Here is a 27459-nt window from a genome sequence, read left to right on the forward strand (position 1 = left end):
AAGTCAAATCAAGATGTGTGGTTATAGGAAACTTTATAGAGATTTAGGCATACTTATGTAGAGAAACGATATTTAAATATATGTGTAAATGATTTATGTGTGTAGAAAAGATGACTCAAACTATCAAAGAAGAATCGTCTGAGAGTTGGATAACCTGTTTAGTATGCAGTAGTCAGCATAAGTATTTAAACGGTTTATAGGAATAGCTGAAGTTCTTGGCAAGCTGTCAACTTTTGAATCTCCTACCTAAAATTCCTAGGTTTCCCCAGGTGGAACTTTGATCTACACTAATTGCAGCCAAATCACCCCACCCTAAATGAAATATAGCATTTACCCAGAAAAGATGACTTGATTTAAAAAATATTGAGCATAAAAACAGTTGCACTGGAAGGTAATAAATATGGAGATAATATTTCAGTTGAAAAGAAAATGTTTTAACAGAATAATTTATCAAATTTAAATAGATATGCTTTTAAAACCAAAAAAGTTTTTGTTACAAAACTAAAAATTTAGTGCTCACATTTAATCTAATTGTCCCTCTAAAACATCAAAGTAAAGGTTGTAACAATTATCTTTACCTTTTAACTGAATAATTTACCAAATTTAAATATATATGCTTTTAAAAGCAAAAAATGTTTAGAGGCACTGGGTATGTTTTACCTGGGATTACACCTGTAATCCCAGGACTTCAGGACTGTAGCTTCATAGTAAGCCTGTGAGACTTTCTATCATGATCTCAAAGAAATAAAAGGCCTAGTACATTTAAAATGTCGTACGTTTTTTAACAGATTTTTTTTCCTTTGTCTTCAGGAAAAAATAAAGATGATAAGAGATGAAAACTAGAAAATCAGAGGTCATATAAACATTTTTTTCTAGTTGCTTTATTATACCATGAGTTACTTGTTTTATTTTTCTCTTTTAGCTTTCAAAAATGTAAAATATTACCTCAGCTTGAGACAGTGATTTTTTTCTCTTACAAAACTAAAAATTTAGTGCTCACATTTAATCTAATTGTCCCTCTATAAATGCCAAAATAAAGGTTATAACAATTATCTTTACCTTTGCACTAAATCCTTATTTCTTTGTGAAGCATTGTGAAGTCATATTGAATCAATGATAATTCAAATATGTTATATTTAAAGAGAAACTTAAGAAAACTCTGTCCTATTTTACTCTTTCCTTAATAAGATATACTTCTGGACCACGATATTACTCATTAGTTTTTCACGTGTACTAGAGCCTTATACATTCTAAACATGAGCTTTATTTATCATTGAAGGTTCGTTTCAATTTAAATCCTACAATAGCTAAACTATTCTAACTTTATATACCACCATAATTTACGTAAACTATTAAATTAGCTTATATTAACTATTCATTAGCTTATAACTACTTAATACTTCAACAAATTGTTTTTGTGTGTTTGTAATAAATTTATTCTCTCAATAAAGACTGAATACTTAATAGAGGTGCTATGAAAATAGTGAATAAATGATTCTTGTTCACTGGAGGCCTGGGCCTTAGAACAGAGAAAAGCAAAAAATGGAAGGCAAAATATAAATCCAATGAATATCTTCAATATAGGTTTCAATATAGTTAGTCCATTAGGCCACAGCCTACTCTCTGCCTTATACCTAGATCTTTCACAGATCTTAACTCCATGTTGCAGCTACAGGATTTGAATGAGGTTAGGGCCTTATCCCTCTGGGGATGGTCCCTGCCTGGCATAAGACATTTTACTTTCCTCTTGTCGAAATGCTTGGCTTAGGTCTTACTCCGTTGCTCCTATAAAGCAAGTTGTGATTTAAAGCCCAGGACTCATGCTATATAGTCAAAGCAGTTGCCAGTGCTGCTGGCATTCATGGCACAAACTTGAAAGGAGCCACCTAAGATGAAGCAGATATCAGTGGACGGCACAGTCGCAAGATGAAAAGAAACTGGGTCATTGGTGACATTGCTAGGCGTTAGATGAACCAATCCCCGAGCCTGCCTGACAGCTGGACTCTATATTTCCATGAGCCACTCTACTCCTTCTTACTGAAGCCTTATTACAAAGCCTATGACTCCTTATTACAAGGCTCAAGTTGCTTTGCTTGCAAGTTGAATTGTGTTGGTGGAGCTGAAGTAGAAAGATTTGCTGCCTTTGACCGTGTTTTCTCAGATAGGCAGATCTCCAAGGAATCTTACAAATGGGGCTGTAACATAATGGCTTGTAAAATCCAGAGAAAGCACCTCAAAAGGAGAGCTTCTGAAGGCCTGGAGAGAAAATAGTCAAGTAGGGGAAGCCTGGATAAGTCATTCCACCAGGCTACCAAGGGTGAAGGTACTGTCTCAGCCGCGGCTTCACCCTGCATTCATTATATCGTTTTATCTTAAGAAATGGCTGCGCAGTTTGTGTTTATCTAGGAACTGGATGCACAGATTCGCGTCAGAGGAAAAGAGATAAAATCTTATTTTGGCATGAGGTCTAATCTATTTGGTTACTTTTACTCTAATCAGTTGATCTTTATCCCTATCTCACATATGTCTATATTTATCAGGAAAGTGAGATATATCAAGGTCACCTTGAAATGACAACTAAAACCAATTACAGGAATCATGGCACTAATATATGGATTAAAAGTTATAATTGACTACATGTACAAAGCAGATCTGTAGGTGCTACAAAGATATACACATACTAACACACTCATGCCAAATCTCAAATTTACAACTAAGAAGAAAATACACTCAATTCCCATTCGAATAGTTTATATATGTTTAGTAGTTTTGATTGAATTGAACATATGAACTGGCATTTGGAGGCTGGGTCTTTTTTGGGGAGGTTGTTTTGTTTATTTGTTTTCCTAGACAAGGCTTCTCTGTGTTGCCCTGGCTGTGATGAAACTTGATCTGTATACCAGGCTGGCTTCCAGAGATCTGCTTACCTCTGCTTCCCAGAGTGCTGGGATTAAAGGCAGGTGTGTGCCACCACTGCAGGGCTTGGAGGTGAGCTGTTGAAATGGTGATTGTTTCTGGGCTGCCCCTCAGCCAGGGTTGAAGCCTGTGTAAATGAGGCTCTCATGCAGCCTTTGGCCTCTTGCTTTGGCTATGTGAGGATCCAGCAAAGAGGCTTTTTATCAGAGGCTGGAGCTATGACAGTGGACTTTTCAGCTCTAAATTTTAAAGTTTAAATCCATCCATATCTCTCTCTCTCTCTCTCTCTCTCTCTGTTGGGATGTTGAGGCAGGGTCTTGGAATGTAGCCATGGCTGGCCTGGAACTTGTATAGACTAGGCTTGCCTTAAAGTTGTGGTAGTTTATCTGGTTCTGCCTCTCTAGTGCTGGGATTATAGATCTGTGCCACAATGTTGAGCTATATTAACCAATCCTAAGTAGTTCTGTTGTTGCAGCACAGATAAACTACGATGTGACGCACTATCACTTCTCCAGGTTTCTTTTTGGCAAATAGCAATTCAATTTTCCTGTTATGCTTAGGACAAAAATCCTTTGGTCACCTTTGACTTTCATCTTTCTTGTAACATACTCAGTACACCATCAAATCTTATTGGACTTACTTTCAATTTGTATGATGTCTAGAATCTAGCATTTTTGTGCACTCCCATTGCTTCAGTTCAAGTTACGCTTTCCTGGATTATTCCTGTTGTCACCCATCACCCATATAATAAATATTCTGTCCTTCTCTGCTCAAAGCCATCCAGTTACTTACACCTTCTATTCAGAATAAAAGCTAACAAGCACTCTTACCATGGTCTACAAACCCTCTGCTACTTCTTTGATCTCTACATGATCCTACAGTTCTTTATCCTACAGTTGTCCTTTTGTCATGGTACTCCAGCTATCACAGCCTTCTTTCTGAGCTTTGGGCATGCTAGGGATGGTCCAGATGGGGAACTTGACACTTTACTGTTTAGTCTTGTAGCATATTCTCTCCTAGATATGCACGTGTGGTTTACCCAAATGTTAAAATAATTGCTCACTTCACCAAGGGTGATCACCCTGTAGGTATACCTTAGCTGCCCAGCTCTGATGGACCTAACTCTCAATGTTATCACTACCTATTATTTTCCTCCTTATTTGACCAATACCTGTTTCCCTCTAGCCAGAATGTAAGATCTATGAGGTCACGGACTTATTTTTGTTTGTTTTTTGTGTGTGTGAATTGTTATATTCTAGGTACTTATCACAATGTTTGTCATGGTTTCTGAATAGTTATTTAATAAATGAATTAACTAAAATAACTGCATTTATATCATATACCAAGTGATAGCTACAATAATATAAAGAATAATAGATCATTGATAGATTATATTTCAGGTTTTAAGTTGACTGGAGGTCAATACATATATGGAGTAGGTACTGTAATCTCCATCTTACAAGAGCTTTCTGAGTTGTATACTGAGTGGTTATGCCTAATTTTGCTGATTCTGAGACATGGGCACTTAGCCATTACACTAAATTGCCAGGTCATATCACAGAGCCTTATGTAAGCCACATACTAATTCCCATGCAAAGTTAAATATAAATCAGAGGACAAAAATAGAAGACACCAGCTTATATGCAAAGCACTGTGTTGAAGTTTAAACAGACTTTGTAGCTTCTAGGCCGTACCCTCAGTTACACCTGTTATTTGGATGGGTCTTGCTGCTGTCATAAGCCCATTTCCTATTTTTCTATCTTAGGCTTAGATTCCATGGCAAACCATTCAATTGCAAATGTGTTAAATATTCTTGTTTTCTGTCCTTTTGTTGTCCATTCTGATTCCAATCTGATGAGCACAGATGCCTGTATCTTGTACATACGTGCACCTAGGCAGCAGGTTCTGCTTAGTAGCTTAGGCATTGTTAAGTCTGTAATCTGGTGGTATATCACACTTGGTATAGTTCTTGCCTCGTGCGCACGAAGCCCTAGGTTTGATTCCCAGTGCCACATAAACCAGCTGTGATGCACACTTGTAACCCTAGCACGTGGGAGACGGAGTCAAAAGGATCAGAAGTTCAATGTCATCATTGGCTAATAGGAGGTTCTGGAATACATTACCAGATACTACATGTGCTGGCCAGTTTTATGTCAGCTTGACATGAGCTAGAGTCATTGGGAAGAGGGCCTCTCAGTCAAGAAAATGCCTCCACAAGATTTGCCTGTGGTGCATTTTCTCTGTGATGTCTCATGTGTCATGTCTGTGTTGTCTAGGTTGTTGATCCCAGGAGCTATAAGAAACAGACTGAGCAAACCATGGGGAGCAAGCCAGTCAACAGTGATGCTCTGTGGCTTCTATATCAGTTCCTTCCTCCAGATTACTAACCTCCTTAAGTTCCTGCCTTGACTTCCTTCAATGATGGATTATGATGTAGAAATATAAGCCAAATAAACCCTTTCCTTTTCAAGTTGTTTATGGTCATGGCATTTTATGATAGTGATATAAACCCTGTCTAAGATATGGCCTAAAAATTAAATAAAATGTATATGTAAAAGCTTCATGACATGATTTATAATGCCCAATTCTTTGCCACACTTATACCTATTTATATACTTTCTAATCCTTCCTAGAGTGAAGAAGAAGTTGTCTCTCCTATTTAATTCTAGTCCCTCCACTTGTCTTCCAGATTCTTGACTGTACTTCATTTTCAGGAACACCACGCTGTAAATTATGACATTTTCTTCTTCCATCCACAACCACTTTTCTTTTGCCTTTGTAATGGAAGCATTAAAATATAAACAAAAATCTTCTATGCTAAGAAAGTAGTCTCTACTGGATCCTATTATTAACCTTACTCTCCCCCATGCATAGCTAGTGTCTCAAAAGAGAAACAAGGCAAGAAATAACCAAACGCTGCTCCATGGATTAGTATCAGATCATCAGGAGATTTTTATGTGTCCCAAGTAAGAGGAGAAACAGATATAAGCTAATAATTTCCACGTCTACCCACACATCACACTGCAGATAAGTACGTCAGATGAAGGTTACCCACCATCTTCTACCTTTTTATTGTTATATTATTCTTACTTGCTTTTTAATAAAAGGGTGATACTGCTAGGTAGAACTAAAAATATTTTCACTTAGAAAAATAAAAGCTTGCTAACCTGTTAAGATAATACAAAACCACTTTTCATTTTTTACATTTTGTTCCTGTAAATTAAAAGTATGGAACCAATGTTATAACTGTTTCCTCATCTCTTGCTCACCCATCAGGATTTCTCCAATTAAGTATTAGACCAATCACTTTATTAAAAATACCCTTACTAAGGTACCCCATGGAAGATCTTTCAAGGGGCTAGACAGATGGCTCAGTGGTTAAGAGCACAGTCTGCTCTTCCAAAGGTCCTGAGTTTGATTCCCAGCAACCACATAGTGGCTCAAAACCATCTATAATGAGACCTGGTGCCCTCTTCTGGCCTACAGGTATACATGCAGGAAGAGTATTGAGTAAATAAATAATATAAATAAATCTTAAAAAAAAAGGTCTTTCAGTATATTACGGTAAAATGAGACATAATCTCTTCTTTCTGGCTTTTTTTTTTTGCCTTCTGTTATTCTACTGGTTTTTTTCTTTGACTTCATTTCCATGTTAAGGTACACTGTTCTTACCATGTCTTCCAAGCTGATGTCATTCCTTTAAACATCTTCTCTGTCTGGATTTTGTAACTGTTCTCTCCAAAAGATATTTCATGTAAAGCTTATGATAAGGCAAAACTGAACTTGTCAGTTTGCTTTTGCTTTCCAAATCTTCTTTTACCAAATCAAACGATAATTCTGGGACTTTAAGAGTTGCCCTTACTTGTCTTTTCTTGATCTCTTGATTTAAACTTAAGGGCTGAGCTAGTTTGTCACATTTAAACAATCCCATTGCTTCTCATTGCCAATATTGTACTCCAGACTGCCCTAATTTCTGGCCTCTGCCACTATGATGACTTCCTTCTGGGAGTCATTATTTCCTTGTTTCTTAATACTATCCTCTAAAATGCAAGCACATGACAAGATTAGGCACATTCAGGGTAGTATGGCCGTAGATTCTAAAAGGCAGACAGAATAATCTCTCTTTTTGCATCTGTTTACTTCTGTTTTTTCAGACAGGGTCTCACTGTGTAGCCCTGGCTGATCTGGAATTCTCTATATAGACCAGGCTGTCCTGGAACTCATGGAGATCCGTCTGCCTCTGCCTCCCGAGTACTCAGATTCTCCTGAGTATGCACCAGTTCTCATGGTCAGAATAATCTTTTTAAAATGAAAATATTACTGCCTGACTTTCAATAGTCTCCCAATAACATCATAGTCAAGTCCAGAATTTTCAACATGTCTGGGAAAACTCCCATCAGAAGCTCCATTGCCTCTGGCTTCTTCTCTTTTGACTATCCCTGGCTCATTTTCTCTCATCAGAAAGCAATTCATCTAAGGACACTGCTCCATCCTATCTCAGTGTTCTGAAGGCAAATACAGGGTTCCTATTTGGGGCATATTTTCTCCATGTCAGTCATTATGCGGATAATTTCTACTCATCCTGCAAAGTTCATCTTAACAGGTGTCCTCACAGAAGCCTTCCCTGATCTACCTCTCTCTACCAAGTTTGTTCCTAATATTAACCAATTCCCAAATATCCTGTACTTTTCCTTACTAGTGCTTTGCATGCTTTAATTATTGAATAATCATTTAATTGTTTGATGGTTGCAACATATCTGCAACATCAAGCATAATGCCTGACATAGTGAAGATGCATATAAGCCACATCATAACCAGTTGACTTACAGAGCTGAAGAGGCTAACCTGTCAAAACAACAACGTTTCATGTGCAAATGTAGTCGAACTCTAACCTGGACTCTGTACAACTGCCCTTTTTTATTTCTTCAAGCACACCTCTTTCTTTCTTTTCCTTTTTTCCTTCTTTCCTTCCTTCCTTCCTTCCTGTTTTGTTTTTGTTTTTGTTTTTACTTTCTCTGTCTTATTTTCTCCATACAGGTAATCACAATAATGACACTGTTTAACCCACATGTAGGAACTTCAAATTGTGTTGGACCTTGGAAGAACTATAGATTATATATAATGCCTTGGGATCTGATTTTTCATCTCAAAGTGTAGCTGATAAGTTTTTTCTCTGTTCTCTAAGCTCTAGCATCAAATTTTAGGGTTTGTTTTTGGATTTTTAATAAAAACATATGACCAAACCAACAAAAGTACATAAGTCACTTGATTCGAATTACATCAGAAAAGACAAAACCGCCCTTAGACACTTAAACACTCACCATGAAGATCTCAAGGAGGAAACTATATGAATTGTGAAATACCCCTGTACTTAAAACCAAAGTGTTTCCTTCTACTTCACAGATGGATAAAAGTTCCCACCATTTGTGTTCTTGCTAATGCTATGTTAACTGGGTTTTTAATTCTCATCAGACTGCTGGCTCAAAATGCTATTTCATGGTAGTTTTATTTTGAAGTTCTGTGATTAAAAATGTGGTGGACCAGTGGAATCTGCTCTCACAGGCTCTTATGAATAACTTGTATCCATTGGTATCCCAGGGGCACCTTGAGTAGTTTGTGATAGTTACCTAAAGGAAATGAACAAACACTACAAGCCAGAGTTTTCTTCCTGGGAAAGTCAGTTGTTAAATATTACCAGTCCACTACTTCTGGTAAGAATGAGTAGTTTCTTATGTACTTATAGGCTTTTATATTTTCTTAAAAATACTATTTTTGTCCTTTGTTTATAAAAAAATTGATCTTTTTTGAAAACTTCTTGTCATTGTTATTCCTCACTCAATGATATGTTGATATGGTTGGTATATGGTTTAAGTGTGTCCCCACAAAGAGTTCATATGTTGGGGAGCTTTATATTATGATAATATTCTAGGTATTTGGACATTTAAAGTATGAATAGCAGGAGTCACTAGGTGATTAGGAGCTATCCCCTCAGATGGGACTAACATAGATGTCATGGTACTCCAGTCTCTCTGGCTTCTAGAAAAAGAGTGTGTTCTCTCCTCTTTTCACACATTCTTAGCCACTGTGATACCATTCTGCCATCAGAGTCAAGTGTCCTCAAAATCTTCCAGAACTAAAATCTAAAAAACTCCTTTTAATGTACCCAGCAGTAGATATTTCATTATAACATAAACTGACTAGTACCATTTTTGATACTAGTCAGTATCAAAAATACATTTCGCAGAATACACTTTGTATTTTCTTCTCTAATTTAGCTTATCTTTAAGAATAATTTTTGACATATTTTGTATATACAGAGAAGAATCTATAATTGATGTATACAACATGGTGAGTTCAGAGATAAGCATAAACTCATAAAATTATCACTATTCCCTACATAATAAACCTATTCCTCACTCCCAAGTTTCTTCCTGAAGTTTTATTTTTGTGGTAAAAATAGTTAAAGTTTACCTTTCTAACAAAAGTGTCTGATAGAGTACTGTTAACTATGAATATTTTATTTAGAGCAGACAAGGTTTATTGTATACAATTGGAACTTTGTACCTTTGATGAATACTTTCCCCAATGTTTGACGACTTTTTCCAACCTCTGTCAGCCACCATTCCACTCTGCTTCTATGACCTTGACTGTTTTCTATTCATCATGTGATGGCATCATGTATCATTTGTCCTTCTGTACATGGCATATTTAACTTGGCATAATATTCTCCGGGTTCAGCCACTCTACAAACATGCAAGATTTCATTATTAGTAGCACTATTGCTATCATTATAATCACTTCAAGATATAACCATGTTGTGTTTTTATATATGGAGGAGATATAAGGACATGTTGTGCATATAGATATCCAGTTTTCACAGCACAATCTATGAAAAAACTGTCGCCTACCATTGTATAGTAAAAAATCACTTGACTGCACATGGGTTTATTTCTAGAAATTCTATCTGTATAATGTTTTTTTTTTTTTAAATAGAGGCGGGAGGGGATAGATAGCTCAACATTTAAGAGCAGTGGCTGCTCCTCCAAATAACTGGGGTTCAATTCCCAGCAACTACATGACAGCTCATAATTGTCTGTAACTCCAGTTCCAGTGAATCAGATGCCTTCTGTTCAGCTCTTTGGATAACTGGTATGAACTGGGCCACAGACATACATATAGACCAAAGACCTACACATATAATAAAAATAATTAACATTTTATTACATGTATTTATTATGTATGTAGATGCATATGTATGAAGATCAGAGGACAACATATGGGAGTTGGCTCTCTTCCTCTGATATGTGGGTCCCAAGAATCATGCTTAATCAGTCATTTTAGTGAAGTTCTGAGACCTGGCAATGTGTGGCAGAGTTAAATTCTATAAAAGGAGGTTCTGAGAGGGCTACTGTATGAAGCTGTGGAGGTAAAATACAAGTTATGGTACAGACCGAAGATGTTGGAAATTCTAGGACTGTGGGGCATCTACTGAAGAAAGCTGGCTCAAGAGAGAGGCTATGCTTGCAGCAGGACTGGAGAGTTGGTGCTTCTCAAAAGCTTTTGGAGCCTGGATCAAGATCCCTAGATACCAGACACAGAGTGATAGGATTTGCTGTTTGCCTTGCTGGAGTTTGCAATTGCTTTGGCCCAATAGTTCCTTCCTATGCCTCCACTCCTCCCCTTTGGCATGGTAATATGTAGTCTGTGCCGTTGTATGTTGAAGTATGTACATTGCTACTTGATTTTAGAAAATCTCAGTAAAGTGACTGCCCAAGTCTCAGATGAGACTGTCCTCTTGGGCTTTTGAACAATGCTGGGACTATTATAACCTTGGGGACTTTTAAAGATAAAGTACTTGAATTTTGCCTTATGCCATGAACATTAAATTTTAGGGAACATAAGTGAAATGTTACGAGTTTTTAAAAAAAAAATGATAGGAGTTGTAGCTTAATAGTAGAATGTTTTCCTACCATGTGTAAGGTCCTGGGTTCAATCTTTTGCATATAAGTAAATAAATAAACCTTTTAAAATGTCCAAGAACCTGAGACTAGCTAGAACAGGGACCTAGGGGAAAACTAAACACTACTCATGCCCAAAAAAGTGACTCCTAAAACGATTCAGCTATATCCAGAGATCTGTCTCACTCAGCCATTATCAGAGAAGCTTCCTTCTGTGTGGTAGATGGGAAAAATACAGATATCCACAACTGGACAATACGGAGAGAATGAGAGACCTTTGAATACTCAGTCCTAAATGGGAGGTTTCCATCACATTCTTCTCCTCAGACCTCAGCAAGTTGCAGAAATGGAGGTGAAAGTATTGTAAAAGCCAGGGGGAATGAAGGACACCAACGAAAGAAGGCCTTCTAAACACAGCAGAACTGAAGCCTGCATGAACTCACAGACTGTGGCAGCATGCACAAAGCCTACGCAGACTTGGGCCTAGTGGGTTCCCAGTGCTAAGAAGGGAAGTAGACACATACCCTCATCCACAACCCTGAAGCTATCTCCAATTGATAACTGCTCACAAATGAAAGCTTAGTTTTCTCTGAGGGAGTTTCACCAAATATACAAACTACTCTGAAGGGTAGGCTCCATGCCCAGCAATAGATGGCCAACACAAAACAAACTAAATGCCATTTTCGGAGGTTCATAATCCTTTGCCAGAGCTTTGATTTTCCTTACAGATCCTTTGCATATAGATTATTTATTTTAAAATTATGGTTATATAAGTACAGGTCTGGGCACATGAGGGTAGGGACCAGAAGATGACAGTGAATCCATTGAAACTGAAGTTACAGGCAGATTCTGAGCTGCCTGATGTGGGTGTTAGGAACTGAACTGGGCTCCTCTGCAGAAGTGCAAATGCTTTTAACCCCTGAGCCATCTCTGCACCCCCACCTGCTGGTAATTTATAGACAAGACTGTGGCCCATATCAAAGATCAGTGTTTATAACCCCAATCGCACAAAGCCTCCTGCAGTCTTAACTGCAAAAAAGAGGCTGGTACCTATGACCACAAGTGCCATGATTTCCAAAATTGCCTTGAAGTGAAGCCCCTCCCCAACCCCACCCCTCTCCCTTCTCAGGCAGCTGTGGTGAGAGAACTGTCTTCCCAAGTGATGGGAAAGGGAAAGGGGTGGGCACTCCCCTTTGGCTGCAACAGCTCTGGATGCATCAGCAGTTTTGGAGGCAGTTGACACCTCCCTACTATGTTTACTTTTTCTTTTCTGATTTGGGTGGCTCTTTCACTTCCTTAATTGTTTTGGGAAAGCCTTCTAGTGCTATGCTGAATAAAAACAGTGAGCATAAGGGCTGGAGAGATGACTCAACAGTTAAGAGCACTGGTTGCTCTCCCAGAGGTCCAGCAAACAGATGGTGGCTTATAATCATCTGTAATGGGATCTGATTCTCTCTTCTTGTGTACATGAAGACAGAACAGTCCTCTACATAAAATACACAAATATATCAGTCTTTTTAAAAACAAGTGACGAGTATAAGCATTTTCTGGGTATTTGAGTATGCTGTTGTTGCCCAGACTATCACTATCATACATGACCTGCGTCTGTTGAGGAAGGTTTTTTTTTTCTTTTTCTGATGAGCATTTTCATCATGAAAATGTGCTTGTCAAATGCTTTTATTTTAACACACTGGGTGATGTAATCTTTATTCATTTTACTGATTTTATGATGTAGAAGTACATTAATTAGTTTGCATGTTGAACTATTCTTCCATTTCATGCATAAATCCTATATGGTTATTATGTGCACTTTTTTGAACACATTGTTGAATTTGGTTTAATATTATTTTGGTGATTTTTGCAATTATGTTCATTAGGGATATTGGTCTGCACTTTTCTTGTATCTTTGTCCAGTTACCAAGTGAGTGATACTGCCTAACAAGTTTGGAAGTATTATTTTAATTCTTTAGGTAAAGAATTATCGTTTACCCTCAGATCATTATTTTTTGTGTGTGTGTGGGGATACACAAATGTGTGCTGGTGGATGGGCATGTAGAAACTGTGGGGCACTGACTGTCATTCCTCAGATGCTATGTTGAGATAGGGTTTCCCAATGGCTTGGTACCCACCAAGTAGGCTAGGGTGGTTGGTAAGGGAACCCCAGGGATCTGCCTGAGTCCACCCCATCACGCCTGTTTTGACATGGGCTCTGGGGAGATCCTTATGCTTACAAAGCAAGTACTTCACCAGAATATTTTATCATACAGTTTAAAATCAAGTGTTAAAGTCAACCCGTCTCCCTAGTGAGACTGAGCAAACCTCTGGGCTCCCTGGTTCTTCAAGAGGGCTGCACCCAGCAAACACAGTGTCTGAGCACTGGCAGCTCATTAAATTCAGAGCAAGAAAGCCCGTGGTAGGGCAGCTGTCTCTGGGGCTTCTCCTGGAGAGAGGGGAGCCCCCACACTCCCAAGGAGCCCAGTTAGCCCACAGGATCATACACCTGAAGAGAGCTGCGGCAATTCCCTGAGAAGCACCAGCCATTTGAAAGCATACCCAGTAAGCTGAAGAGAGATCCTATAGGAATAGCCAGCTTCCTGCCTAGGGGATTATCCGCACCACCCCCACACCCCCTCCAGGGCTCCAGCAGGCACCAGAAACTAGCTGCCAACGCCTAGACAGCTAGATGGGTAAAGGCCAGCATAAAAACAAAGTCAACAAAAGCCAAAGCAATATGGCATCACCAGAACCCAGTTATCGAAGGACAAGCAGCCCTTGCCTGGATTTCCTAACACAAGTGAAACAAAAAAAAAAAAAAAAAAAAAAAAAAAAGACCTTGAACCTATGATTATAAAGATGGAGGAAACAAATAAAATCTGTAAAGAAATATAGGAAGAAATAGTCAAATAGGCAAATAGGCTGTGGCCTTTAGAGAGGAAATAATTTAATCACTGAAAAAAAAAAATAGAGGAAAGTTCAAACAAACAGGTGAAGGAACTGAGTGAAAAGCAGGAAAACACAAACAAACAGGTGACGGAAATCAACAAAACAGTTAAAAAATCTGAAGATGGAAATGGAAACATTAAAGAAAAAAGAAACCGAAGAAATCCTGAAGGACACCATAGGGAAGAAAACAGGAACTACAGAGGTCAGCATCTCCAACAGATTACAAGAGATGGAAGAAAGAATCTCAGGTGTAGAAGATACAATGGAAGAAATGATGCATCCATCAAAGAAAATGTTAAATATAAAACATCCCTGACACAAACCATCCAAGAAATCAAAGACACCCCAAAAAGATGAAACTTAAGAACAATAGGAACAGAGGAAAAAGAAGATTCCTGTCTCCAAGGCCCAGTAAATATTTTCAACAAAAAATCATAAAGAAAATCTCCCCAATTTAAAGAAAGAGATGCCTATACACATACAAGAGGCCTAGAGAACACCGGTAATAGATTAGACTAGAAAAGAAAATCCTCCCACCACATAATAATCAAAACACTAAATATACAGAACAAAGAAAAAATACTAAAAGCTGCAAGGGAAAGGCCAAGTAATATATAATGGCAAACCTATCAAAATCACACCTGACTTCTCAACAGAGACTATGAAAGCCAGAAGGGCCTGGACTGCTATCATGTACACCTTAAGAAACACAGATGTCAGCCCAGACTACTATACCCAGCAAAACTCTCAATCATCATTGATGGAGAAAACAAGATATCTAATGACAAAAACAAATTTAAAAAGTACCTACCCAAAAATCCAGCCCTAAAGAAGATAGTAGAAGAAAAAATATAACCCAAGAAGGCTCACAACACCCAGGAAAACACAAGAAATAAATAACCTCACTACAGCAAAACTAAAAGCAGATAGGCACACAAACACACTACCACAACCAACATCAAAATAAAAGGAACTAACAGTCACAGGTCATTATCTCTCTCACCATCAATGGACTCAATTCTCTAATAAAAAGAAACAGACTAACAGGATGGATGTGTAAACAGGACCCAACATTCTGCTGCATACAAGAAACACACCTCAGCCACAATGATTGACATTACCTGAGAGAAAAGGTCTGGATGATGGTTTTCCTAGCAAAGCGAAGAAGTAAGCAGGAGTAGCCATTCTAATATCTAATAAAATAGACTTTCATCCAAAATTAATCAAAAGAGATGAGGAAAGTCACTTCATACTCATCAAAAAAATTTCACCAAGAAGGCATCTCAGTTCTGAACATCTATGCCCCAAACACAAGGGCACCCACATTTGTAAAAGAAACATTAACAAAGCATAAGCCACACAGAGATCCCCACATATTAATAGTGGGAGACTTCAACACTCCACTCTCACCAAAGGACAGGTCAATGAAACAAAAACTAAAGAAAGAAACAATGACACTAACAGATGTCACAAGTCAAATGGACCTAGCAGACATCTATAGAACTTTTCACCCAAACACAAAGAGTATATCTTCTTCTCAGCACCTCATGGAACCTTCTCCAAAACTGATCATATAGTTGTTCACAAAGCAAGCCTCAATAGATACAAGAAGATTGAAATAATCCCCTGTATCCTATCAGAACACCATGGACTAACACTGGACCTCAACAACAGAAATAGCAAAAAGCCTATACATGTGTGGAAACTGAACAACTCTCTACTTTCTTGACAGCTGGGTCAGGGAAGAAATAAAGGAAGAAATTAAAGACTTCCTAAAATTTAATGAAAATGAAGGCACTACATACCCAAACTTATGGGACACAATGAAAGCAGTGCTAAGAGGGAAGTTCACAGCACTAAGTACCTTCATAAAAAATTTTGAAACACCTCAGACAAGCATCTTAACAGCTCACCTGAAAGCACTAGAAAAAAAAAAAAAGCAGACACACCCAAGAGGAGTAGACAGCTGGAAATAATCAAACTCAGAGCTGAAATCAATAAACTAGAAACAAAGAGAACAATTCAAAGAATCAACGAAACCAAGAGCTGGTTCTTTGAGAAAATCAACAAGATAGATAAATCTTTAGCCAAACTAACTAAAAGGCAGAGAGATACTATCCAAATCAACAAAATCAGAAATGAAAAGGGGGAAATAACAACAGACACGGAGGAAATCCAAACAATCATTAAGTCTTACTTCAAAAGCCTATATACCACAATATTTGAAAATCTAAACGAAATGGACAATTTTCTTGATCGAGTCCACTTACCAAAAGCTGAATCAAGACCAGGTAAATCAACTAAATAGTCCTATATCCCCTAAGGAAATAGAAGCTGTCATAAAAAAGTCTCCCATCCAAAAAAAGACCACGGCCAGAAGACACTTACCTAAACATAGTAAAGGCAATATAGAGCAAAGCTATAGCTAACATCAAACTAAACAGAGAAAAACTTAAATCAATTCCATTGAAACCATGGACAAGGCACGGCTGTTCACTCTCTCCATATCTCTTCAACATAGTACTTGAAGTCCTAGCTAGAGCAATAAGACAAGTAAGAATATCAAGGAGATTCAAATCAGAAAAGAAGTCAAAGTATCAGTATTCACAGATTATATGATTGTATACATGAATGACCCCAAAAATTCTACCAGAGAACTCTTACAGCTGATAAACACCTTCAGCAAAGTGGCTGGACACAAAGTTAACTTGAAAAAAAAAATCAGTAGCCCTCTTGTATACAAAAGACAAAAGGGCTGACAAAGAAATTAGGGAAACAACGCCCTTCACAATAGTCATGAAAACCAAAGTATCTTGGTGTAACTCTAACCAAGCAAGTGAAAGACTTGCATGAAAAAACTTCAAGTGTCTGAAGAAAGAAATTGAAGATATCAGAAGATGAAAAGATCTCCCATGCTCATGGCTTGGCAGGATTAACATGGTAAAAATGGCCATCCTACCAATGCAATGAATCTACAGATTCAATGCAATTCCCATCAAAATACCAACACAATTCTTTAAGTACCATGAAAGAAAAATTCTCAACTTCACATCGAAAAACAAAAACCCAGAACATCTAAAATAATCCTGTACAATAAAAGATCTTCTGGAGATATCTCTATCCCTCATCTCAAGCTGTAGTCTAGAGCAACAGTAATAAAAACTGCATGGTACTGGCATAGAAAAAGGACTGGTGCATCAATGGAACTGAATCAAAGACCCAGAAATAAACCCACACACCTACAGACACATGAATTTTGACATAGAATCCAAAACCATACAATGGAAAAAAGATAGCATCTTCAACAAATGGTGCTCATCTAACTGGATGTCCGTATGTAGAAAAATGTAAATACACCCATATTTATCACCCTGCACAAAACTAAAATCCAAGTGGATCAAAGATCTTAACATAAAACCAGACACACTAAATCTGTTAGAAGAAAAATTGGGGAAGAGCCTTGAACTCATCGGCAAAGGAGACAACTTCCTGAACAGGATACCAAAAGCTCGGGCTCTAAGATCAACATAATAATAAGTGTCACCTCATGAAATTGAAAAGCTTCTGTAAAGCAAAGGACACTGTCAACAGAACAAAACAATAGCCTACAGACTGGGAAAAGATCTTCACCAACCCTACATGTGACAGAGGGAAAATATTCAGAATATATAAAGAACTGAAGAAATTGCACATACACAAACCAAATAATTCAATTTATTAATGGGGTAGAGAGCTACAAAGAGAATTCTCAACAGAGGAATACCGAATGGCAGAGAAACACTTAAATAAATGCTCAGCATCCTTAATCACCAGGGATATGCAAATCAAAACAACTCTGATATTCCACCTTACACCGATCAAAATGGCTAAGATCAAAAACTCAAGTGACAACACATGCTGGAGAGGATGTGGAGAAAGGGGAACCCTCCTCTATTTCTGTTGGGAATGTAACCTTGTACAACCACTTTGGAAATCAATCTGGTGCTTTCTCAGAAATTTTGGAATAGAGCTACCTCAAGATCCAGCTATACCACTCCTGGGCATATACCCAAAAGATGCTCCACCATTCAACAAGGACATTTGCTCAACTGTGTTCATAGAAGCTTTATTTGTAATAGGCAGAATCTGGAAACAACCTAGATATCTCGCAATAGAAGAATTGACACAGAAATTGGGGTACATTTACACAATGGAATACTACTCAGCTATTAAAAACAAAGAAATCATGAAATTTGCAGGCAAATGGATGAAACTAGAAAAGATCATCCTAAGTGAGGTAACCCAGAAGCAGAAACACATGCATAGTATGTATATACTCACTTACAAGTGGATATTAGCCATATAATGTAGGATAAACATACCAAAAGCTATAGACCTAAAGAAGCTAAACAACAAGAAAGACCCTTAAATCTCATTCAGAATGGATAACAGGATAGATACCAGAAGCGGTGGAAGAGATGGAACAGGTGGGAGCCTAATATAGAGGGTCCTCTGAAAGGCTCCACCCAACAGGGGATCGAAGCAGATGCTGAGACTCATAGCCAAACTTTGGGCAAAGCACAAGAGTCTTATTGAAGAAGAGGGGGAACAATGGACCCGGAAGGGACAGGAGCTCCCCAACAAAGCTAAAAAATCTGAGCCCGGGGGGGGGAATTGCTGAGATTGCACAAACAAGGACCATGCATGGAGAGGACCTAGACTCCCTGCTCAGATGTAGCCAATAGGCAGCTCAGTCTCCATGTGGGTTCCCTGGTGATGGGAACTGGGGCTGCCTCTGTCATGAACTCGGTTGCCTGCCATTTGATCACTTCCTGCTATTGATGAGGTCTTGTGAGGCCACAGAGGAAGAAGATCCAGGCAGTCCTGATGAGACTTGATAAGCTAGGGTCAGATGGCAGGGGAGGAGAACTCCCCCTTTCAGTGGGCTAGGAGATGGGTATAGAGAGGATGAGGGAGGGAGGAGAGGACCTGGGGGAAATGAGGGAGGGGGCTGCAATCAGGATATAAAATGAATTAATTGTAGAAAATAAAAGAAATTAAAAACATAAAAGAATTTAGAAATTTTAATTGGCTTAACAGATGTGGTTGTCAGTAACTGTCTCACGTGGACCATTTCAATCTTAAACGGGAAAATGGGAAGCAGTCTCATAAAGGAGAGAACTTTGGTTTGACAATTGTTTTCTCTCACTCAAGAAGACACCATTTTGCTATCTTTAGGATTCATGGTGCTTGGCAAAAATCTAGCAATCACTTAAACTGCTGAATTTTCCTAGATTATCACTTTTCTGGCTTTAAAAAACATTCAATTAAGTAGCTTCTCCATAATGTACACATATGATGTTTGTATTTGGATTTCTCTAGTATGCCAAAATTTGTTGTCTGAAAAATTCTTAGTTGTTCAATTGTTTCTTTTAGTTTTTCTATTATCTCATACATTAACAGAGTATATACTAGATATTCTCATCATGCTCTCCATGCTTCTTTGGCTTAGAATTCATCAGATCTTCCTTGTCGCTTTGAGATGTTATGGAGCGTCATATATTCATGTACCTTCTGGTTTATTAATTTTTCTCTCTGGCTGTCTAATCCGATGTTTAACCAAACCTATTATTTATTTAACTGCTTGGAACTGAACCTCCAACTTTGCACATGCCCTACCACTGAGTCATAGTCTTACCTTAAGTGGAAATTTTTAATATTTTCTTGCTTCTTTCTTTTTTAAACTTATCACTGTATTGCCCAGGCTCACGAACCATTTCTTATGATTCATATGGAGTGAATATCCTATTCACTGTTTCTGAGAAATGTATCCATTGTACTCAGATTCTCTTTTGAAACATCTCTGGCATTTTTTTTTCAATGTTTCAAGTGTCCTAACTTTGGTAGAGGCTTCCTTCATCCCCAAGGGTTCCTGCTATCTTTCTTGCTTCTGTACGTTTTATGTTTTGGTGACAGATATATTTAAACACTTAATCCAAATAGATTAGATGTTTCAATAAGGTGTGTGTCTTAGTTAGGGTTATTACTGCTGTGATCAAACATTTTAACTAAAAGCAACTTGGGGAAGAAAAGGTTCATTTACTTAACACTCCACATCATTGTTTGTCATTGTTGGAAGCCAGAACAGGAACCCAAACAGGAAAAAGATCCTGGAGGCAGTAGCTGATGCAGAGGCCAAGAAGGGGTGCTGCTTACTGTCTTGCTCAGCCTGATCTCATAGAGGCCTTTTCTCATTTCAGGTTCCTTTCTTTCCAGTGACTCTAACTTGTATCAATTTGACATAAAACTAGCTAGCACAGAGTTGTACATGATATGAAATCTACCTTAAAGCTCAGAATAGAAGACTTGGCTGTGAAATCTTCCTTATCTGTAAAGTCTGACTTGACATGAGAATCTCAGAAAAGAAAATGCCACCACATTTAGTATTAGTTTGTGACAGTAAGTAATGAAATAGAGGGTCTATAAGTAGGATTTTTCTCAGCTCCTGAGTACAGTTAACAGTGGAGTGGGGACAGAACCACAGAAGGAAGAATGAATGTCCTCTTAGACTTCTAATGCTAGCTACATGGAAAACAGGCAGGAAGAACCCTTTATTTCTGAGAACTCAAAGATAGCCTGAACAACAAATAGAAAATTACAAATTTTCAAAGGAAATACTTCGGCTTTCACACATAAATGCACCTTCTGATTTTTTTCCAGGGTGAGTTCAACTTTCATTCCTATATACCCAAAGTTGGAGGATCACATAGGATTCCAAATACTAGTTTTGAAACACCTCACTGTCCCTGTCTATCAGGATGACAGCACCCACACCCATCACCACAGCATCTCCACAATGTTCTTCAAAAGCACCCCACACCAACCTGAAATATTTTTTTTTTCCTTCTCAGTATCACACTTCAGTTTTAGTGACTTTAGTATCCACATTACTGTGATTTTAACATTTGGATGCTGTAAGTAAGATATGGTGGCACGCAAGTACAATCCTAGTACTTGGGAAGTGGAAGCAGAAAGATCAAGAATTCAAGACCAGACTACATAGTTGCTACATCGCAACTTTGAGGCCAGCCTGAGCTACTTAAGACCTTCTCAAAAAACCTTTAAAGGTTAAAAATAAAAACAATCCTAATAAGCCACCAAATCTTTGACGGCTTTGTTTTGTTTGAGATACGAGTCTCATGTAACCCAAATTAAACACCGATCATACTGGCTCCACTTCTCAAGAGCTAGGATTATAGGTATGCACCACTTTACCTGGAAAGTTATTAGTCTTTTAGGCATGTAAGAGTTAGTAGTTGTAAAGATTTCAGAGTATGTAAAGTACTATTTTCAATAGAAATATTTTATATTATGTATTTCCTCTAAGAAATAAGTCTATGGACCCCAGTGAACTTCTATACAGTTAGAAATAATCTAATCTGAAAAATGTGGGCACTTTTTCTTAGGTCACTATTTTTATCTTTTTTTGGTAAGGTTACTAGACTGCTATATCAGGACAATACTCTAATACTTTAATGCTTTAAGCAGAATTTCTCCTAACAACCTGAGATATGAGCTATAAAAAGGGGCACATTTAGATGCCTTTATCCCACAACACCAAGTAGAGGCTGAATCCTAGGCCCTGGGTATGACAGGTCAGTGCTCTATGACTTCTGATTTAACTTCTGCCACTCTCCCAGACTGACTTTGATGTTCTAGCAGCATCGGTAAAGATAACCAGGCAGATCTATTATCTACGTTTGGTGCTCACCTTCACTGGTATATTTATTCCCTAATACAATGCACATTTTGATCTTCTGAGAATCTGTAATTAGGTCTACTTATTTGAATAAAGGTAGAAAACTGGAGAATACTGGGCTGTCAAAGGACCCGGGAACACAATATATACAGAACTGCAGACACGTTTGTTCTAGGAAAATCAGTCAGTAGGCATAGTCTTGAGTGTCAAGCAAGGACTTGAAATCAGGCTCTGTCTTTTGATGGTAGTTTTTCAAGAATAGTTTTCCTTTTTAAAATTAAGTGTTAAGTTAGTACAGGAATGACTTTCACTGTTGTGGAAGTTTTGTTGTCTTTAAAAAAACTATTACATAAACATGTTTTTGTTTTAATCCCAGGTGTGGGATATGGGGCTGATTCAGATTGTCCACAGCAGCAAACGACTTGCCTCATGTGGGCTCTGAGATGGGCTCTTTTCCAGCTGAAGATAGTTTAAATCTGTGGACTCTGGAGAGGAAATAATGCCACAGCCCTGAGAGGGAAAGGGGCTCTGAGAAAGAAGGCGGCTTCTTGTGTTTTCCCCATCCTCCTGCTGCTCCTGGTTGCTGTTAATGCAGCCTGAAGAGAGGAAGTTGGAGATATCCTGAAGTGAGGGTTGGACTTGCCCCAAAGAACAGGACGACCCTATCTAGTGGGAAGTAGCTAAAGAGGACTACGCACCCCTTCTCCCCACTAACCTTTCTCTCCTACCTGGTATTGCAGTGTTGGAAGGGATTGGGGTGGAAAAGGGAGGTAGAGGCATAAGAAATGTAAATAAGGTAGTTTAAAGAATGCCAACATTTCACCATGACATTTTCATACAAATTATTATGCTGTGTTCTTCCTTCCCTCCCCCTCATCCCTTTAGTATCCATTTTATGCTTTCCTATCTGTATTCCATTAACTTCCCATCTTATGGTCTCTTCCTCCCATTTCATGGTCATCTTTTTAGTTTCATGACTGTCGTGCAACCCTTCTTCCCCAATATAACCACACACATTATATATATATAATATATAATATATATATATATTTATTTATGAATTTGAATTCAGCATTTTTATAAAACGTATTTGTGTAAGTCTGGCTTATTTCAAAACTCAATGATTTCCAGTTGGATCCATTTTCTTAGAAGTGTCATGACTTCACTTTCCTGAACAGTTGTTTAAAATCCCATTGTATTTTTACACCACAGTTTATCTCCTGATCTATTGATGAGCACCTAGGCTGGCTCAGTTTCCTGACTATTGTGAATAATGAAGCAATGAGCATGGGTGTGAAGGGATCTTTGTGGCATGTTCCTTAGTTTTTGGTATATATACTCAAGTGGTATGGCTAAGTCATACCATAGTTTTTTCTTTTTGAGGAACCACCATACTAATTAAAAAATTATTATTCCTACTTTTTTCTTGTTGAGATTTCTGGCTCCCCTGGAACTGTAAACCAGGCTGCTATCAAACCCAGAGATCCACCAGCCTCTGCCTTTGCTGTCATTAAAGGTGTGTGCAACCACACCCAGTATGGCATATTTTTATGTGTATGGGTGTTTTGCTTGTCTGTCTGTCTGTACTCTAGGTGTGTGCAGTGGCCTGCGGCCAGGTGTCATATCTTCTGTAACTGGAGTTATGGACTGTCATTAGCCAACAAGTGGCTGCTGCAAACTAAACCCGGGTCCTGTGCAAGGGCACCAAGTGCATTTAACCACTCCTCTCCAGCCCCTTCATATGATTTCTTAAAGTAGTTGCGTCAGCCTGCATTCTCATCAGTGTATAAGGGTTCCTCTTTCCTCACATCTTCTGTAGCATGCTTTCTTGATGATTCGCTTTTCTGGAGGAGATGGAATCTCAAAGTAGTTTTAATTTGCATTTCCCTATTAGTTCAGGATGTTGAATGTTTTCCAAGTATTTATTGGCCATTTCCATGTCTTCTTCTGAGAACTGTCTATTTAGATTTTACTGAATATATGACTTGCCTAACTTTTAAAGTTTATTATTCTAGGTTATTAATCCTGGCTGATGTGTAACTAGCTGCTTTGATTTTTGTTCTTTTCCCTCATTCTGTAGGCTCTCTTCAGAGACAAGTGATAGTTCATTTGCTGTGCAGAATTTTACATTTCCTGTAATTCCAGTTATCAGTTCTTGGGGTTCTCGTAGTATTGGAATTCTTTTCAGAAAATCTGTTAAACTGTTCTCCCCCAGTGGTTTCAGTTTCAGGTCTTCTATTGTGATCTTCAATTCATTTTGACCTTTATTCAGTGTTAATGATAGGAATATAATTTGGTTCTACATGTGGAAATCCAGTTTTCCCAGAAAGGTTTATTAAAGAGGCAGTACTCTTATCCAATGTGTTTTTGACAACTTTGACAAAAGTAGGTAGCTCAATGTACATGGATTTAGTCTGAGTGTTCTATTCTCTGTTGGTGTTGTGTTTTATTGCCTCTGTACCATGCTGCTCTTGTTACTATGACTCCGTAGTATAAGACTGGGTATTGTGTTACTGCCAAAGACTGCATTAGTCAGTCTTTGCTTTCATATTAATTATGCTTGTTTTCTAACTTTGTGAAGAACATCACAGGGATTTTTATGGGGACTGCATTGAATCTCTGGATGGCATTGGGTAATACAACCACTTTTTATAGTATTAATTATGACAATCCTTCACCATGAGAAATCTTTCCATCTTTCAGTGTCTCCACTCCTCCCCCACAATGTGGTTTCTAACACTTGCTTCAGATTTACTTGGCGTTTTTCTTAACTTGCAAGCTTTGGGTCTAATTGCTAGATGTGTTAAACCTTGCCTCTAAAGATGGTTCCTAGAAACCTCTACTGGAGACTACAGGTGGGCTAGGTCATTTTATTCTGTACCTTTGAGCTATTTATTCGTGATGTTTGGAGGCAGGAATGCTCAGATGATGTTAGTCTGCAGGTTCTATAGCCTTGAAATGCTGGCATTCTAGGTTGGATGATTTCTGGTTGTGGCAGACTGCTGTGTGGAAATATGTTTATTAGCACCTTATCCTCTTCCTGCTGTCTGCTACTGAAATATGTCCCCTAGAAAGCCAAGCAGCCTTGACTGAGCGTAAGATGAAGTTCCCAGTTCAAAGCTCAGATACTGGAGAGCAGTGTGAGGCAATGCCCAGCTTCGGGGCAGGGATAAGATGGCTAGATCACCTGCAAGAGTATACACTAGGGACCGTGTTTACAGACAGAACACTGTGTAGCTAGGGAGAGGAATGGAACATCAAGTCTAGGAGTAGGGCAGTGTTTGGCAGGATAGCAAACATTTTTTTGTTTTCTATTATGGTTGATTTTAATGTCAACTTGCCACAAATTATCATCAGCTGAATAGAGCACCTTGCCTGAAGAACTGTCCTGATTTCCTTGATTGATGTGGGAAGGTCCACCCTGACTGTTAGGCAGCACCTTTAAGTACACAGATTAAAAAGTGTATTTCAGAAGGAGGATTATTCTCTCCTTTTGTCACTTGGCTTTCCGTCTTGTGCTGAATTGATTCACATTGCTGGTTTCTTAGTGTCTAGCAGAATCAGCATTTCCAAGTTTCATTGTGGAACAAGGGCCACAAGCTCTGTGGAAATTTCCTGGCCAGACTGGGACTTTTGAGGCACCCAAACTTGTGAAATGAGTACTATGAGTCATCACCCCACACTGAGGCAGCTATTCTGGGTCTATTCCAACTGTGGCATTCAGTCTCAGTTTTAGTGTTTTCAGTGTCTCAGGAGTGATGGCTATTGTTATTTTAAAGCTCACTTAATAAATTTTGATTCCCTCAACCTCCGCTCCTTTTCCTCGCCTAAAACACTTTTTTGGGGGGGTGGGGGTGGACAGGGTCTCACACATCCCAGGCTGTTCTTGAAATGTCCTTCTACACAACAGGACAATCCCTGTTATGTTACGAGACCACAAAACAAGCAGGCAAGCAAACACACAAGGAAAATATAAGGAAAAAAGAAAAAAAAAAAAGGGAAGTGTATCAAAGCTTTACTTACTATTCAGCTTAACAGTTTCTAACTTCCTCTAAATCAAGTACTGATCAAGCTTGGACTGAGGAAAAGAGGTAGTACAGCAACAGTGAGAGTCCACGGCAGCGGGGGAGCGAGCTTCCTGGAGTAACATGACAGGGAATGCAGAGGATAAAAAGTTCTGTAGTTGCCTAAGTGGATACACTTACCTGAAAAGTAAATCCCATGAAGGACCTGGATTAAACTACTAAATTAAGCAATAATTTCAAAAGGATTCAAAAACTCTATAAAAGCACTTATACTCAATATTTTTATTCAGAAAAAAACAAAAAACAAAAAAAAACCTCAAAGCAACAGAAAAACGTCCACGTCACTTGCAGTATCGGTCAGCTTTCAATTTGGCTCTCCTGTTTAAGACAAAACCACCGATCAATGTAAAACATATCATACAGAGCCAACTGCTACTAAACAGAAAACTCATGTTTGCAAATTATTCTGTTTTCATTACTGTATTAAACAATCATATTAAAAGATTTTACTAAAACTTTATCTTTCAACTTTCTTATAATGTAAACTGATTCCTAACTTTCGTAAGACAAAGGTGGCTTAAGGGCTTTCTCAGTTCACAAGAAACATTAGTCACTTATGAGTTTAAGCCTGCCTTCAGTTTCCACTAAGCAACAATGGTGTATTTTTTTAAGCTACTTTTAAAGCTGCTAGTCTAACAGATTATTCTCTTTCAGAGCTCTCAGTCTGACTATATTTTATGTCCTGTTTTGACTTCTCGGAACCACATGTATGTTAATTTTCCAGGTTGAAAAATTTCTCCAAATAACTATTTCATCTTTACTAACTATAGCAACAGATTAACAGGAAGTACAAGATTACATATTATTTTATCAGATGAGAGGATTAGGAGTCATTAGCAACATAAGGCTTTACGAGTCCCAGGAGATTATCAGATTCCTCTTCAGTTTGGCACTCTACAGAGTGACTGTGTTAAGCCCGCAGCTAACTTCCCTGCCTACTTTCCCAGGATGTAGCTGTAGGCTGTCACTTATTTCAATAGAAACAAATTGGAACAAGTATCAACACTTCGCTATGACAAATATCTTTCATACTGCTGAATCTAACCTTAACAGGTTCAATTTCCCTTACTGAACTTTTAATCTGGATACAAATCCATAGATTTTTATTTCAGTTTTAGGAACCTTTACTACTTTTACAGAAGGCACAGACAGAATCTTGGTATTACTCAAGCAACTTTCTGTGTCTGTTCTTAATTCTTGTATTTTATTTTATTAATTACACTTTATTCACATTGTATCCCCCCATAAGCCCCCATAACCTCCCCTCCCGATCCCACCCTACCTCCCCCTTCTTCACTCATGCCCCTCCCCAAGTCCACTGATAGGGGAGGTCCTCCTCTCCTTCCTTTTGATCTTAAGTCTATCAGATCACATCAGGAATGGTTGCATTGTCATCTTCTGTGGCCTGGTAAGGCTGCTCCCCCCTCAGGGGGAGGTGATCAAAGAGCAGGCCAATCAGATTGTGTCAGAGGCAGTCCCTCTTCCCTTTACTATGAACCCACTTGGACACTGAACTATCATGTGCTACATCTGTGCAGGGGTTCTAGGTTATCTCCATGAAGAGTATGAGTCTCTGAGAAGACCTGTGTGTTCAAATTTTCTGGTTCTGTTGCTCTCCTAGTGGAGTTCCTGTCCTCTCCAGATCTTACTATTTCCCACTTCTTACATAAGATTCCATGCACTCTTCTTAAGAGTTACACCAAGGTCCTTTATGTGGAGAAAAAGCAACCCTCCTCCACTGCTGGTATGAATGTAAACTTGTAACTTGTACAACCACTTCGAAAATCAATCTGGCGCTATACCACTACTGGGCATATAC

The 27459-nt window shown here is 38.4% G+C and overlaps 1 protein-coding gene across 2 annotated transcripts in view; it reads right to left on the reverse strand.

The window, feature by feature from the left end:
- Positions 1-9413: 9413 nt before the first annotated feature.
- Frg1 (FSHD region gene 1) overlaps positions 9414-27459 on the reverse strand; it is a 38780-nt gene continuing 20734 nt past the window's right edge. The window contains exons 9-10 of one of the 2 annotated variants that reach the window (XM_021653880.2): positions 25579-25693; positions 9414-9659 (exon numbers count right to left, since the gene is read on the reverse strand). In XM_021653880.2, coding sequence (XP_021509555.1) covers positions 25612-25693 — 82 coding nt within the window. In that variant the 3' untranslated portion in view covers positions 9414-9659; positions 25579-25611. Of the gene's footprint in view, positions 9660-25578; positions 25694-25847; positions 25959-27459 lie in introns of those variants that run through there. The other variant, XM_021653881.2, reaches the window with a different exon arrangement.

Source organism: Meriones unguiculatus, chromosome 4 (assembly GCF_030254825.1).
Source record: "Meriones unguiculatus strain TT.TT164.6M chromosome 4, Bangor_MerUng_6.1, whole genome shotgun sequence".
Taxonomy (NCBI): Eukaryota; Metazoa; Chordata; class Mammalia; order Rodentia; family Muridae; genus Meriones; species Meriones unguiculatus.